Genomic DNA, 14,602 nt, shown 5'->3' with positions numbered 1-14,602 from the left:
CCGAGTCACTGGTGCTTTCTGCTTTAATTGTTGCTTGTAAGCAGGAATCAGGAGGATAGAGTTGTGGTTGAATTTACCAAATGGAGGGCGAGGGAGAGCTTGTGGGGTATGCATGGGTTTCTGAGCTGTGTGCCAGTAGTTCAAACAGACAGCTCCGTGCATTCAACATGTCAATGCCTTTCACACATTTTCCTAAGTCCCTCTTTGTGGCACGTGACCACACGACTGAACAGTAGTTAGGTCCTGTAGGACCTGCCTTGTGTGTTGTTAATCAAATAAATAACAATAAATAAATAAAAACCTGCCTTGTTGATAGTACTGTTAAGAAGGCAGAGCAGAGCTTTATTATGGAAAAACTTCTCCCCATTTTAACCACTGTATCAATATGTTTTGACCATGACCGGTTACTCAAGCAGTTTAGTCACCTCAACTTGTTACATTTTCACATTATTCATTACAATATTTATTTGAGGTTTAGGGTTTAGTGAATGATTTGTCCCAAATACAATGCTTTTAGTTTAGAAATATTTAGGTCTAACTTGCCACCCACTCTGAAACTTAACTCTTAAGTGTTGCAGTCATTTCAGTCGCTGTAGTAGCTGGCGTGTATAGTGTTGAGTCATCCGTTGACAACGAAACTGACGGAAAACTTCAAGGGACAAAACAGTGGGCACGCTGACAGTGCTGTAGTTTTATATATCACCAGCAGAGGACGTGCTTGTTCTATTTTACACAATGACTATATGTGAAGATTTTAGATAAGCATATCTACGCCTACTCAGTTTTTCAGTTTAGTGTAGTCAAATATGTTGCCAATAACATTCCGTTTCTAACACTCCCTCTCCGCGGATTAGTGACGCAAACTTTATCGCACTTTTTAAACAACCTTATATTTAGAGTAGGTTACTTCGTTTTTACATGTTCAGTATTTTGTTAACTAACACTTTCATTTTTTTATGGAATCTTGGCTTGAGAAAGAGAACCAGACTGTACATCTTCTGGGGGATGGTTAAACCTGTATTTGTAGACGGATTGTTTGAATAAGGAAAAGGAGAGAAAAACGAAAGTTGTTCCAGTTGTGATTTTTGTTGTTGTTGTATGGTCCACATCCCTCTGCAGCAATGGAGATAGATAGTATGGTGGCGAACAGCGCACTCATCAGAGCCAGGGGAGGTAAGAAATACACCTATATAGGTGCAGTAAAAATGAACGCTGCAGTAAATACTAGCCTATTACCTCATATTTCACCATACAATACTTTTTTTTTGCAAGCACACACATTTCCTTCAGGAAATGTACATTTTCTGTTTGCCACTTGTCATCATGTCTGTCTTTATTTATTAGTTGTATCTTTAACCAGCGAAATCAGTAATGATTGATGTGTCGTATAGTTAGTTGAAGAAGTTTAGAAAAACATAAAAAGACAAATTAGAGGTAGCCTGTTTGCACCTTGATCGAGTAGTGGTGTGTTCAGAGCTCAATATTATTCCAGTTTGTGTTGCCCTCTGTTACAGTGCTGTGGTGTCACAGACGAGTAGGGTAGGTTGCAGTAGGCTACATTTTAACATGACAGGTGATGCCCTGCTATGGGTGAGATTGCAGTGCACCCTTGTAATTCTTAACCTTATTGCCAGTCTTATGAATATGTCACAAAGGTTCATTTCAAAATGTCCCATAGTATGTCAAATGTAATTGCAACTATTGCAGAAAGACATGTACCACAAAGGACTTACATAACCCGACTGTTGTACATAACCTACAGGGATGTGAGAGTCAGTGAGTGAGTGAGTGAGTGAGTGAGTGAGTGAGTGAGTGAGTGAGTGAGTGAGTGAGTGAGTAGGATTATGGGTCCCAGAGAAAATTGCTTCCTTCTGAGGAACAATGTATGTGGTGAAGGAATGAGGAAAGGATGTATGATAAAAGAGGACTGGTTGATTGGGGAGTTGGGGATGGAGGCTCCCTTCTTTTTTTGGTTCATTTTTCTTTATATACTGAATGTATTGATACTTTTTGGCTCTGTGATGCAAACAAACTATTAAATTATATGAATGTGTGTGTTGTGCATGTGCCCCCCAACAATATATTTTTTTATAAAGATTTGATCACAAACAAAAGTGGACTGATTGACACTTAGAATTAACTAGCAGGGATTTTATACAGTACTACTTCCTCAAGTTTATTTTTCTCACACACACACACACACACACACACACACACACACACACACACACACACACACACACACACACACACAGACACACGCACACACACACACACACACACACACACACACACACACACACACACACACTTCATTCCTTGAAATTTAATGACGTGGTAGGGGATTCGTCACATCACATTCTTTAGAAGCAGGATGTAATAAATTAGCTTTCTGTCATTGTTAAACAACCCCAATCTCTCTCGAAAGCAGGTAGAAAGACAGATGTCTCTACTAATAGATGTCCTGTCTGTATTTTATGGGTCATGGGTGAAACCTTGCTAAATAACAAAGTAGTAGCCACACACACTGTATATTAAGATGCAACACATTTTGTTACAGGCTACAGGAGAAATCAATCCTTTGGGTGGTTGCTGTGGAGCAGGTGCCCAAGTACACTCATATTGTATGTGCCACAGGAAAACACACACACAATATGTGTTTTGGTGAGCTGAACAAATATCTGGTGGCAGGCTCAATACACCTGTATGAAAGGTAGCAAGGTGACAGGCTCAATACACCTGTATGAAAGGTAGCAAGGTGACAGGCTCAATACACCTGTATGAAAGGTAGCAGGGTGACAGGCTCAATACACCTGTATGACAGGTAGCAGGGTGACAGGCTCGATACACCTGTATGAAAGGTAGCAATATGACAGGCTCAATACACCTGTATGACAGGTAGCAGGGTGACAGGCTCAATACACCTGTATGAAAGGTAGCAAGGTGACAGGCTCAGGGTTGTATGTGTGTGGGAAGAGTGAGGTCACAAACCATAACCAACAGGTTGGACTCCTTCCCAGGTTCTGTGAATATCATCATCAGTAGGTGACACCTGTAGGCAGGATCAGCTGCACTGTGTGTGTGTGTGTGTGTGTGTGTGTGTGTGTGTGTGTGTGTGTGTGTGTGTGTGTGTGTGTGTGTGTGTGTGTGTGTGTGTGTGTGTGTGTGTGTGTGAGTGTGAGTGTGTGTGTGTGTGTGTGTGTGTGTGAGTGTGAGTGTTTGTGTGTGTGTGGATCGCAGTGCTATGTGGTCCCACAGGTTTGTTCCTGCTCCATACCTATTTATAGATTTCTCTTTGGAGTGGATGGATGCCAGGGCTGGAACCTGACTGACGAGGAACGACTACACACACACACACACACACACAGGAACAAAGGCTGTTGTTGACAGACTGATTGTAGTCTTTTTTCGGTATGTTGAGGTGAACAGGTAAACAGAGGAAAGACCTTTAGGTTATAAGGTTGTAACTACAAGGATGAATGGGTCCAGTTGGATATGTTTGTTCTTACTGCTGATAGTTTTTACTTCTTTGTTTTCTTTCTGAGGCCCCATTTTAACATATTACATACAACACATAACCAAAGAGTTGAATGAGCTCACATGCTTTTGGGTATGAAAAACAGTAAATGAATGACAGTTCAGCTGTAATATCAAATTTATCATACTATTTTTCCTTCCCCATTTTAGCAGATGCTCTTAACGGAAGAATTGGGGTTAAGTGCGTTGCACAAGTGTACGTCAACAGACTCTTCACCTTGTTGGCTTGGGAATTCGAACCAGCGTCTTTTCAGTTACTGGCCTAATGCTCTTCACCGCTGTGCTACCTGCCGCCATTTCTTACCTCCTTCTTTCACCCTTCTCTCCCCTGTTCCATCTCTCTCTAGGTGGAGGGAAAAAAGGCAAGAGTTGGAAATGGAAAGACATGCTGCGCTTCCCTCACATCAGCCAGTGTATGGAGCTGGCAAACACCCTCGGTCAGTGTGTGCGTGTGTGTGTATGTATGTGTGTGTGTGCTTTAGTGTGTGTGAGAGTTTGTGTTTGTATGTCTGTGCATGCATGTTTTATATGTGCAATGTGTGTGTTTCAGAGCGAGACTACTACAGTCTGTGTGTGAAGCAGCCTATCGGCAGACAACTATTCCGTCTCTTCTGTCAGAGCAAACCTGAGCTGCGGCACTGCAACTCCCTATTGGACGAAATGGTATGATCCACTATAGGCCTTATTCACTATGGAGGAGGTGGTATGGTCCATATTGTGGGAAATGATCAGATATAATTCTGCAAGCAGATTTTACAGTACGCTCTGCTGACAGACCGGTGTCACAGCAAAGTGATGTCATATTTCTGAAGGGTGTGTGTGTGTTTTGGGCACACAGCCAGGAAAGAATTCTAGTATGATAACATTCTTAGAAATGGTATGTTACTGTAATAAAAAAAATAAGTTATGTCTGCTGGGTTAAAAATAACTCTGTTATTCATAACTCTCTGTATTTCCTCATTGGCCTGGGCCGATGCCTTGCTGAAGGTTAGTGACCTGGGTCATTCATTCATGAAGAATGATCCAGAAATCCTAATAAAATACAAAAAAATACCAATCAGTGGCAGATAATAGACAAGGACAGGGACCATCAAAATGTCATCATTCATGTTGAGAAAACAATAATTATAAGTCCATAAATGTTTGAATTTCTACAGGGGGAGTATGAGGTGAAGTCAGATGAGGAGAAGAGGAGTTTTGGCATGCAAATCATTAACAGGTTCCTCAGTAGACAGGTACCGTCTTTAAACACTCTCTCTCTCTCTCACGCACACACACACACACACACACACACACACACACACACACACACACACACACACACACACACACACACACACACACACACACACACAATAAAAGTTGATTTCTCACTTGAGATTTTTGCAAGTTAATTGTAAATGTGTATGTTGTCTTGCCAGTCATCTGAGTGTGTACAGGTAGTAGAGTGCTATGGTGAGAGGTGTAGGGAGAGTCTGGAGGAGCAGCACAGTAGAGACATCTTCATTGACTGCACAGTGTGAGTCTCTCTGACCTTTACCCCAATTTCCTCCACCCTTCCCTTCCCTCCCATATCTGTGAGGGGCTGTGTGTGCTGGGAATTCACCTCCTCTTACTGTGTTTTTACAGTGACCTCCATGAGTACCTGAGCGGTGACCCCTTCCTTCAGTACCAGCAGAGCATGTACTTTGACCGTTTCCTGCAGTGGAAGATGGTAGAGAGGTCAGTGCATATGGACATGTGTGCGTTTGACTGAATAATCAAACTAAGTGAGACATGACCACAAATGCTTGACACCAGTCACTCTGTGTATTTCTCTCCCCCCAGACAGCCTGTTACCAAACACATCTTCAGACAGTACAGGATGCTTGGCAAGGGAGGCTTCGGGGAGGTAAGGCTGCTTTCCCTGCACTCTTAGAAAAAAGGGTTCCAAAAGGGTTCTTCGGCTATCCCCATATTCGGCTGTCCTTATAGGTGGACCCTTTTTGGTTCGAGGTAGAAACCTTTTTGGTTTCATGTAGAACCCTTTGGGGTTCCATGTAGAACCCTCTGTGATAACGGTTCCTCATTTAACCAAAAAAGGTTTTACCTGGAACCAAAAAATGTTTCTTTGAAGGGTTATCCTATAGAGACAGCCGATGAGACAATTTAGGTTCTAGATAGCACCTTTTTCCTCAAGAGTGAACAGACAAACATGTTTTCACAATTTTTCTTAGAAAAATCTCAAATCAGAAAACATTGACCCAACTCTAACTTCAGATACACATGTGTAACAACAAATGTGATAGTGAGGATTTGTCTCATACATTCTCCCCCTCTCTCTATCCTTTTCTCCCTTCCTCCCTCCCCTCTCCCCCAGGTGTGGGCATTCCAGGCACGTGCCTCTGGGAAGATGTATGCGTGTAAGAAGCTGGAGAAGACTCACGTGAAGAAGGGGAGAGGAGAGGCCATGGCCCTCAATGAGAAACAGATACTAGAGACACTTAACAGCAGATTTGTGGTAGGACTCTCTCTCTACATCCTCTTCTCTCTCTCCATCCTCTTCTCTCTCTCTCCATCCTCTTCTCTCTCTCTCTCTATCCTCTTCTCTCTCTCTCTCTCCCTCCTCCTCTCTCTTCTTCCTCTTCTCTCTCTCTCCCTCCTCTTCACTCTCTCTCCATCCTCTTCTCTCTCTCTCCCTCCTCTTCACTCTCTCTCCATCCTCTTCTCTCTCTCTCCATCATCTTCTCTCTCTCCATCCTCTTCTCTCTCTCATCCTCTTCTCTCTCTCCCTCCTCCTCACACGTCTTACATTTCTCTCTCCCTCCTCTTCTCTCTCTCTCCATCCTCTTCTCTTCTCTCTCCCTCCTCCTTTCTCTCCATCCTCTTCTCTCTCTCTCCCTCCTCCTCTCTCTCATCCTCTTCTCTCTCTCCTCTTCTCTCTCTCCATCCTCTTCTCTCTCTCCATCCTCTTCTCTCTCTCTCTCCCTCCTCCTTTCTCTTCTTCCTCTTCTCTTTCTCTCCCCCCTTCACTCTCTCTCCATCCTCTTCTCTCTCTCTCCATCATCTTCTCTCTCTCCATCCTCTTCTCTCTCTCTCCATCCTCTTCTCTCTCTCATCCTCTTCTCTCTCTCCCTCCTCCTCTCACGTCTTCCATTTCTCTCTCTCCCTCCTCTTCTCTCTCTCTCCATCCTCTTCTCTCTCTCCATCCTCTTCTCTTCTCTCTCCCTCCTCCTTTCTCTCCATCCTCTTCTCTCTCTCTCCATCCTCTTCTCCTCTCTCTCCCTCCTCTCTCTCATCCTCTTCTCTCTCTCCTCTTCTCTCTCTCCATCCTCTTCTCTCTCTCCATCCTCTTCTCTCTCTCTCTCCCTCCTCCTTTCTCTTCTTCCTCTTCTCTTTCTCTCCCCCCTTCACTCTCTCTCCATCTGCTTCTCTTTCTCTCCTTCCTCTTCTCTCTCTCTCTCCATCCTCTTCTCTCTCTCTCCGTCCTCTTCTCCCTCTCTCCTTCCTCTTCTCTCTCTATCCATCCCCTTCTCCCTCTCTCCATCCTCTTCTCTCTCTCTCCATCCTATTCTCTCTCTCCCTCCATCCTCTTCTCTTTCTCTCCTTCCTCTTCTCTCTCTCTTCACCCTCTTCTCTCTCTCTCTCTCCATCCTCGTCTCCCTCTCTCCATCCTCTTCTCTCTCTCGCTCTCCATCCTCTTCTCCCTCTCCATCCTCTTCTCTTTCTCTCCTTCATCTTCTCTCTCTCTTCATCCTCTTCTCACTCTCCATTCTCTTCTCTCTCTCCCTCCTTTTCTTTCATTCTATCTCTGTCTCTCTGTGTCCTCTCTTCCTCTAACGCTCTGTCTTTATTTCTCTCTCTAGGTCAGTCTGGCGTATGCATATGAAACCAAACAGTCTCTCTGTCTGGTGCTGACCATAATGAACGGAGGAGACTTGCGTTTCCACATCTATAACATGGGTACTTTAGGCCTGGAGCAGGACAGGGTTCAGTTCTATGCTGCTGAGGTCTGCTGTGGTCTCCACCACCTCCACCAGATGAACATTGTCTACAGGTCAGTAGACACTGACTCCATCCTGATTCTACATCCTTTTTAAAAGCGTAGGATCGGTGTAAGCATTGGCTGGAGGGAGTTTCCTCCATTGTTAAATCCATGCGAGAAAGTGTTTGCACACTTTTTGCACACTTCTGGAAAAGGGTGGAGAAGTCTCATGGAGTATGCTAAAATGGATTAATGTGACATTGAAAAGGCATTGTACTGATTTCTGTTCTTTGTTTTTTGTTTCAGGGATCTAAAACCAGAGAACATCCTTCTGGATGACAACGGTAGGCACACTTTAATGATATCGCAATCAATACATGTGCTTCAGACCCATATCATTCTTCCTAACTCTTCACATTCTAGCCATGTAGAATCTATAGTACCTTTAGAAAGTATTCACACCCCTGGATGTTTTCCACATTTTGTTGCGTTACAAAGTGGGATTAAAATGGATTTAATTGTCAACCGTCCACACAGAATACAATGTCAAAGTGAAAGAAAATGTAGATTTCTGATATTTTTATTCATGGTATTTTGTTATTATTTAACATTTATTTAGCTAGGCAAGTCAGTTAAGAACAAATCCTTATTTTCAATGACAGCCTAGGAACAGTGGGGCCTTGTTCAGGGGTAGAACGACAGTTTTTTACTTTGTTAGCTCAGGGATTTGATCTAGCAACCTTTTGGTTACTGGCCCAACACTCGGCTAGGCTACCTAGGCTACCTGCCATCCCCGTTTATTCATGGTAAATAAAACACTTGATTATATAAGTATTCAACCCCCTGAGTCAATACATGCTACAATCACCTTTGGGAGCAATTATGGCTGTGTGTCTTTCTGGGTAAGTCTCTAAGGGCTTTGCACACCTGGATTGTGCAATATTTGCCAATTATTCTTTTAAAAATTATTCAAGCTTTGTCAAGTTGATCATTGCTAGACAGCCATTTTCAAATCTTGCCATAGATTTTCAAGACGATTTATGTCAAAACTGTAACTAAGCCACTCAGGAACATTCAATGCCGTCTTGGTAAGCAACTCCAATGTATATGTCTCCCATCAGACTGAACTATTCCTTTCTTTTTATAAAAAGAAAACCAAAAACTCCCAAGTCCTTTCCGATGACAAGCATACCCATAAAATGATGCAGCCACCACCATGCTTGAAAATATGAAGAGTGGTACTCAGTGATGTGTTGTGTTGGATTTGCCCAAAACATAACGCTTTGTATTCAGGACAATAAGTTAATTTCTTTGCCACATTTTTTGCAGCATTACTTTAGTGTCTTATTGCAAACAGGATGCATGTTTTGGAATATTTTGTATATTCTGTACAGGCTTACTTCTTTTCACTCTGTCATTTATGTTAGCTCCCGAGTGGCGCAGTGGTCTAAGGCACTGCATCTCAATGCAAGAGGTGTCCCTGGTTTGAATCCAGGCTGCATCACATCTGGCTGTGATTGGGAGTCCCATAGGGTGGTGCACAATTGGCCCAGCGTTGTCTGGATTTGGCCGGGGTAGGCCATCATTGTAAATAAGAATTTGTTCTTAACTGACTTGCCTAGTTAAATAAAGGTTAAAAATGTATTGTGGAGTAACTACAATGTTGTTGATCCATCCTCAGTTTTCTCTTATCATAGCCATTAAACTCTGTAAATGTTTTACAGTCACAATGGTGAAATCCCTGAGCGGTTTCCTTGCTCTCTGGCAACAAGACCTGGTTGCAACTAGACCAAAAGGTTTGATTACTTATCGACTGAAGAGATGTCAGCTTTTCTATTTGACAGTATGGGGTACTCTGTGTACAGTAGATCAGTCACACAAAATCTAAATGTAATCTATTTTAAATTCAGGCAAAATGTGGAAAATGTCAATGGGTGTGAATACTTTCTGAAGGCACTGTAGTTTCCCTAAGCAGGATATCCTGGTGATGAAATTTAAGATGAGATTTTCTCCCAATCACAAACATGGGCGGTTGGTCTATCTGGAAGTGAATATACACTGTGTGACAACCAGGTCTAGTCTATTTTTAGATAATCTTATTGTTACCTGTTCCAAGCTTGGCAGCGTGTTTGGAAACTTGGAACCACATGTAGACAATACCAAGCATACAACTGTAACTAGTAACGATCTCACATGATACACACATACACACCAGTGGCGGTCGGTGCCATTTAAGATGAGAAAGATTTTTTTCCCTATACACATCATGAGTTTGCTATGACCTAGCCTATGAATGAAAGTTTACAACGTAGGTGTGGTCAGATCGAGAGAAAAATTTGAGGTGACAGATTCAATACCGCCTTGCACACTCTTGCACTCTAGTTGCAGGCAAGAGTGTAATCATTAGTATAGAGTGTAATCATTAGTCCAACAGTTGCAAACGAGAGTTTTTATTGGACAGATTTAGTTATGTTTATCCCTGTTTCGTTCCATTTGCTTCTGTTTAAGAATTGAATACACACAATGAATACATCCCTGATCACATGTAAAAACAGTTCACTTTCATAGCAGCCACGTTGTATTCCTTCTCGCATCTATGCACTCTCCTCCTCTCACCTTTTCCCTTCGCTTGTGGAATTCAATGCACAACACATCAGCTGTATGTTACCAGGCGAAAAAACTTTTCCAAGCCAAACCATATCATAATCGCTACACACAGCCTGCATTGTTGTCACCATATTAGCTAAACTAATGTCATAGTCAACATAGCTAATAGAACGAAGGTGTTAGTAAACCCGCTACAATCATGTAGTAACGTTACAGTGTACAGTCAGTAAGCAGTTCAATAAGCACTTTATCAGTTACACTGGCGAGGCCTGGTGGCAATAAATTAGTAAAACCAAAAGCTTACCTTGAATTGGAAGAGTTCCAGTGTTGTGTTGGATATTCATAGCCAGCTAGCTAACATAGCATCCCTCTGTTTGAGCCGGGTGTTTGAGTAGGCTTAACTAGCTAGCTAGCTGCATTTGTTAGCTAAATAGCTATGTGAAAGTGAAAAATTACGAAATATAGCTCTCTCTCGATTTCTCTCTTGCTTCTCCTTCATTTTTGAAGAAATTAATTATCTTTCTCTTTGAGTCAACTACTCACCACATTTTATGCACTGCAGTGCTAGCTAGCTGTAGCTTATGCTTTCACTACTAGATTCATTCTCTGATCCTTTAATTGGGTAGACATGTCAGTTGTGGTGGCTAATTTCTGTATTACCAAATGAGGAGAAACAAACTTCACACACCAGTCAGAGTTATACTTAAACTACATTTTTAATAATAATAAGAGCTTTGCATTAGCAATGACTTTCAATTATGCGCCATTTCTAATGAACCATTGAAAGTGACAACACAAAGTACAATGATCTTTTATAGCCAAGATACACCCCTCTCAACCTACATGACGAACCACAGATCTTAGGAACAGTTCACAAAGAAAGACTTTTACTTGAGTGAGGAGTATCCCATAGCCAGATAGCATTCGCTATAAATTATCGTTCAGTTTGGTCCCTAAGACATGGTTCTAATCCCGTTCCTGCTACTTCATAGCACAAAAACACCCTCTCATCCAATGGCATAAATCAATTGTCAACTCTAGATACCCCCATCTCAAGTAAACCCCCTCTTGACCCCACTCCTGGACAAGCTCACTGAGGGGAGTGAGCCTCTATATCATACACTATCCCAGGATAAGTGCATCAGAGAGGACATACAATGGTTCCAGACACTGCCATACACCTCCCCCAATGCCAAAGGAGGGAGTGACTTGCGCACAGACAAGTAATTGGTTCCCCCTTAATCACACCATCCCTTCACATGGTTTAACAGATACATTCACATATGAAGGCAATGTTCCATCCTGTCCTCTTCCCTTTCTGATATTCTGCATAGCACCAGGGATATGTAAAAGACAAGCCTGACCTCTCCCCTCTCTGGGCCGCAAGAGACTGAGCCCCAGCTGAGGGAAAAGTGCAACTGCCAACACTAGAGTCCAAAGAAATACATTATAATAGACACGTATATCACATAAACATATTATGCATTACAAGCATTATAACATAATCTTGCAATTTTCCACGACACAATTCATGCTGCAAGAGCTCCGATAGGCTGGAGAATGTCTTCCAGAAGATGTCATAATTACTGTGTAAGTCTATAGAAGGGGGTGAGACCCATGAGCCTCCTAAGTTTTGTATTGAAGTCAATGTACCCAGAAGAGGACGGAAGCTAGCTGTCCTCCAGCTACACTGCAGAGTGCTGTTGAGGCTACTGTAGACCTTCATTGCAAAACAGTGTGTTTTAATTATTTGGTGACATGAATATATTTAGTATAGTTTTATCTAAAAAGGATAACTTTTTTAATGTTTTACTATTTTTATGAAATTCACTGAGGAGGATGCTCCTCCCCTTCATCCTCTGAGGAGCCTCCACTGACACACACAAACACATCAGTACACACTGCCACTGTCACGTCATGTGCCAGAACCCTCCTTCTCCTCATGTACTTTATTTGTGTTCCGTGAGAGATTTACCATGACAGGGATTTTCATCAATCTATTACGTGACATTTTCCACGAGTGAAAATCTCTTGAAAATTTGTTGCTACCCTTTGCTGTATGAACTAATGGTTCCACTGATCCCCCACCCCTCTCAACCCGTCCCAGGGCACATCCGTATCTCAGACCTGGGCCTGGCGGTGACGCTATCTGAGGGGAATCTGGTACGAGGCAGGGTGGGCACCCTGGGCTACATGGGTACGTGGCTCTAACCTACTGTACACTTTCAGGTGGTCTACTCATATCTAGCAGAATACACAGATGCAGGGTGTATGAAAGATCATGAGAATACTTGCACACTTTTTAGATGCCAAATATCCACGGTGGTCAAAATGTTGCAACGTGTTTGCTATCATGATTTTAAAAAATTACATCACAGTTTACCTCCAGATGTTGTAGTATCACCGAGCCTCATTGGATATATAATTTGGGAGCAACAACAGTGAACCAACATTTCCAAACCCCTCCTTCCCCTCAGCTCCAGAGGTGATTGGCCACGACTACTACGGGATGAGCCCTGATTGGTGGGGCCTGGGCTGCCTTGTGTACGAAATGACGGCAGGACGATCCCCATTCAAGAGAAAAGGGGAGCGATTGATGGGAAAGGAGATGGAGAGAAGGATACAGGAGGAGGAGGAGGAGTACGGAAAGATATTTAGCAACGAGACGAAAGACTTCTGTCGCTTGGTAAGATTACAGTTTTACTCTGATTTGACATGAAACCAGTCAACGAGCAAATTCTGTTCTACATTGTAACTGCATGGATGTTCTCTCGTCTCCCCCTCTTTCTCTCTTCTCTCTTTCCTTCACTCTCTCTCTTATCCTTCTTTTTCCATCTCTCGCGCTCTCAGCTGTTGAATAAAGACCCGAGACATAGGCTGGGGTGTCAGGGGAGTGGGGTGTATGGGGTTAAGTCCCATCCCTTTTTCAGAACCATCAACTTCAGGAGGCTGGAGGCCGGAGTCATTGAGCCACCCTTCAAACCCGATGTAAATACCCTAACTCAAATCAAATGTTATTTTTCACATACTTTGTAAACAGGTGTAGAATAACAGTGAAATGCTGACTTACGGGCCCTTCCCAACAATGCAGAGAAAAATATATAAAATAATAACAAGGAATAAATACACAATAAGTAACGATAACTTGGCTATATACACAGGGTACCAGTACCGAGTCGATGTGGAGGGGTACGAGGTAGAAATGTACATATAGGTAGGGGTAAAGTGACTATGCAGCAGGATAGATAATAAGCAGTAGCCACAGTGTATGTGATGAGTCAAAATAGTTAGTGCAACTATGGATAGTCCAGTTAGCTATTTGGTTAACTATTTAACAGTCTTATGTCTTGGTGGTAGAAGATGTTCAGGGTCCTGTTTGTTCCAGATTTGGTGCATCGGCACCGCTTGCTAATTTTAACCGCTATAGTATGTGGTAGACAGACTAAATAATCTGTAAAACTACAATTAAAATGATATAATATGCGATACTAGATGTTGTAGTAAGAATACGTCTCCCTCCCTCTGTGCTCTCCATCTTTCCACCCCACTTCACTCTCTCCAGCCCAGAGCAGTGTACTGCCAGGATGTTCAGGACATTGATGAGTTCTCCACAGTAAAAGGAGTCATTTTGGAGAGGGCAGACAACGACTTCTACATCAAGTTTAACACAGGCTCTGTGGCCATACCCTGGCAGACAGAGGTCAACACAACATGCAGATTATTACATTTGATTTACTTCTGTTAAATTCAAATACATTGCACATATTTCAATTAAATGTAATCATATTGGTAGCAATTTGAGGTTAGGTATGGTCATAGGCTAATTGAGATGACTAACTCCTTACCCTCGTTCTCCTCCTCCCTCGCTCCTCTCTCATAGATGATAGAGATGGGTTGTTTCAAGGAACTGAATGTGTTCGGGCCTCAGGGTTCCAGACCCCCTGACCTGGACTGGACCCAGACCGCTGCGAGCCTCAAACGCAGCCTGATGGACCGCATCTTCCGCAGACATGTAGGACACACACTTGTTGGTTGGGCTTCCTAATGGCTCACTCAACCCCTCTCTCCACTGAAACTGTCGTTGTAAATGAGAACATTCTCTCACTCAGTTTACCTGGTGTAGAGTACAATTAATAGATAATGATTGTCTGTTTTGTTGTGCTTGCAGCATTCAGAGTCAGGCAGCAGGAAACACAAGTCAGACAGCAGCACCATGGAATCAGCTAGCCTGCTCAGCACTACAATCTAGTGGTGGGTGCACAGCACTACAGCCAATGGAATAAAGCCAAACCTGAAACAGACGTTAGAGTGACTGGGCCATTCCATCTATCATTCACCAGCTCAGGCCAAAGAGACCACCCCGTACTATCATCCAGAGGTGGTCATCTTATTTCTGCATGAGTCAGATCAGAGGGAACCTCAGCTAAGACACATTGTTCTGATTTTGTACCCGTGTGTTTATGTAACCTTAGTATAAAAACCTTGAAAACAAAT

General features: G+C 42.8%; 1 protein-coding gene across 1 annotated transcript; it reads left to right on the top strand.

Annotated features, from left to right (window-relative positions):
• Positions 1-753: 753 nt before the first annotated feature.
• LOC129818115 (G protein-coupled receptor kinase 5-like) lies at positions 754-14,601 on the top strand. Its single transcript, XM_055873699.1, has 16 exons — positions 754-1,173; positions 3,885-3,974; positions 4,088-4,200; positions 4,695-4,772; positions 4,959-5,056; positions 5,167-5,259; positions 5,365-5,428; positions 5,897-6,037; positions 7,383-7,573; positions 7,808-7,845; positions 12,216-12,305; positions 12,586-12,794; positions 12,959-13,096; positions 13,671-13,808; positions 13,989-14,120; positions 14,277-14,601. Exons 1-16 carry the CDS (start codon positions 1,122-1,124, stop codon positions 14,355-14,357), a joined length of 1,746 nt encoding a protein of 581 aa, XP_055729674.1. The 5' UTR covers positions 754-1,121; the 3' UTR covers positions 14,358-14,601.
• The last annotated feature ends 1 nt before the right edge of the window (position 14,602 follows it).

Source organism: Salvelinus fontinalis, chromosome 21 (assembly GCF_029448725.1).
Source record: "Salvelinus fontinalis isolate EN_2023a chromosome 21, ASM2944872v1, whole genome shotgun sequence".
Taxonomy (NCBI): domain Eukaryota; kingdom Metazoa; phylum Chordata; class Actinopteri; order Salmoniformes; family Salmonidae; genus Salvelinus; species Salvelinus fontinalis.
Note: the sequence above shows the minus strand (reverse complement) of the source record. Positions and strands in the feature narration are given on the sequence as shown.

Bases quoted from the DNA above. Each gene is read 5' to 3' on its own strand.
- LOC129818115 (XM_055873699.1), top strand. From the start codon at position 1,122: ATGGAGATAGATAGTATGGTGGCGAACAGCGCACTCATCAGAGCCAGG. The intron at 4,773-4,958 runs GTACCGTCTTTA...TTGTCTTGCCAG, and splicing joins ACAGGTTCCTCAGTAGACAG to TCATCTGAGTGTGTACAGGT. The intron at 13,097-13,670 runs GTAAATACCCTA...CACTCTCTCCAG, and splicing joins AGCCACCCTTCAAACCCGAT to CCCAGAGCAGTGTACTGCCA.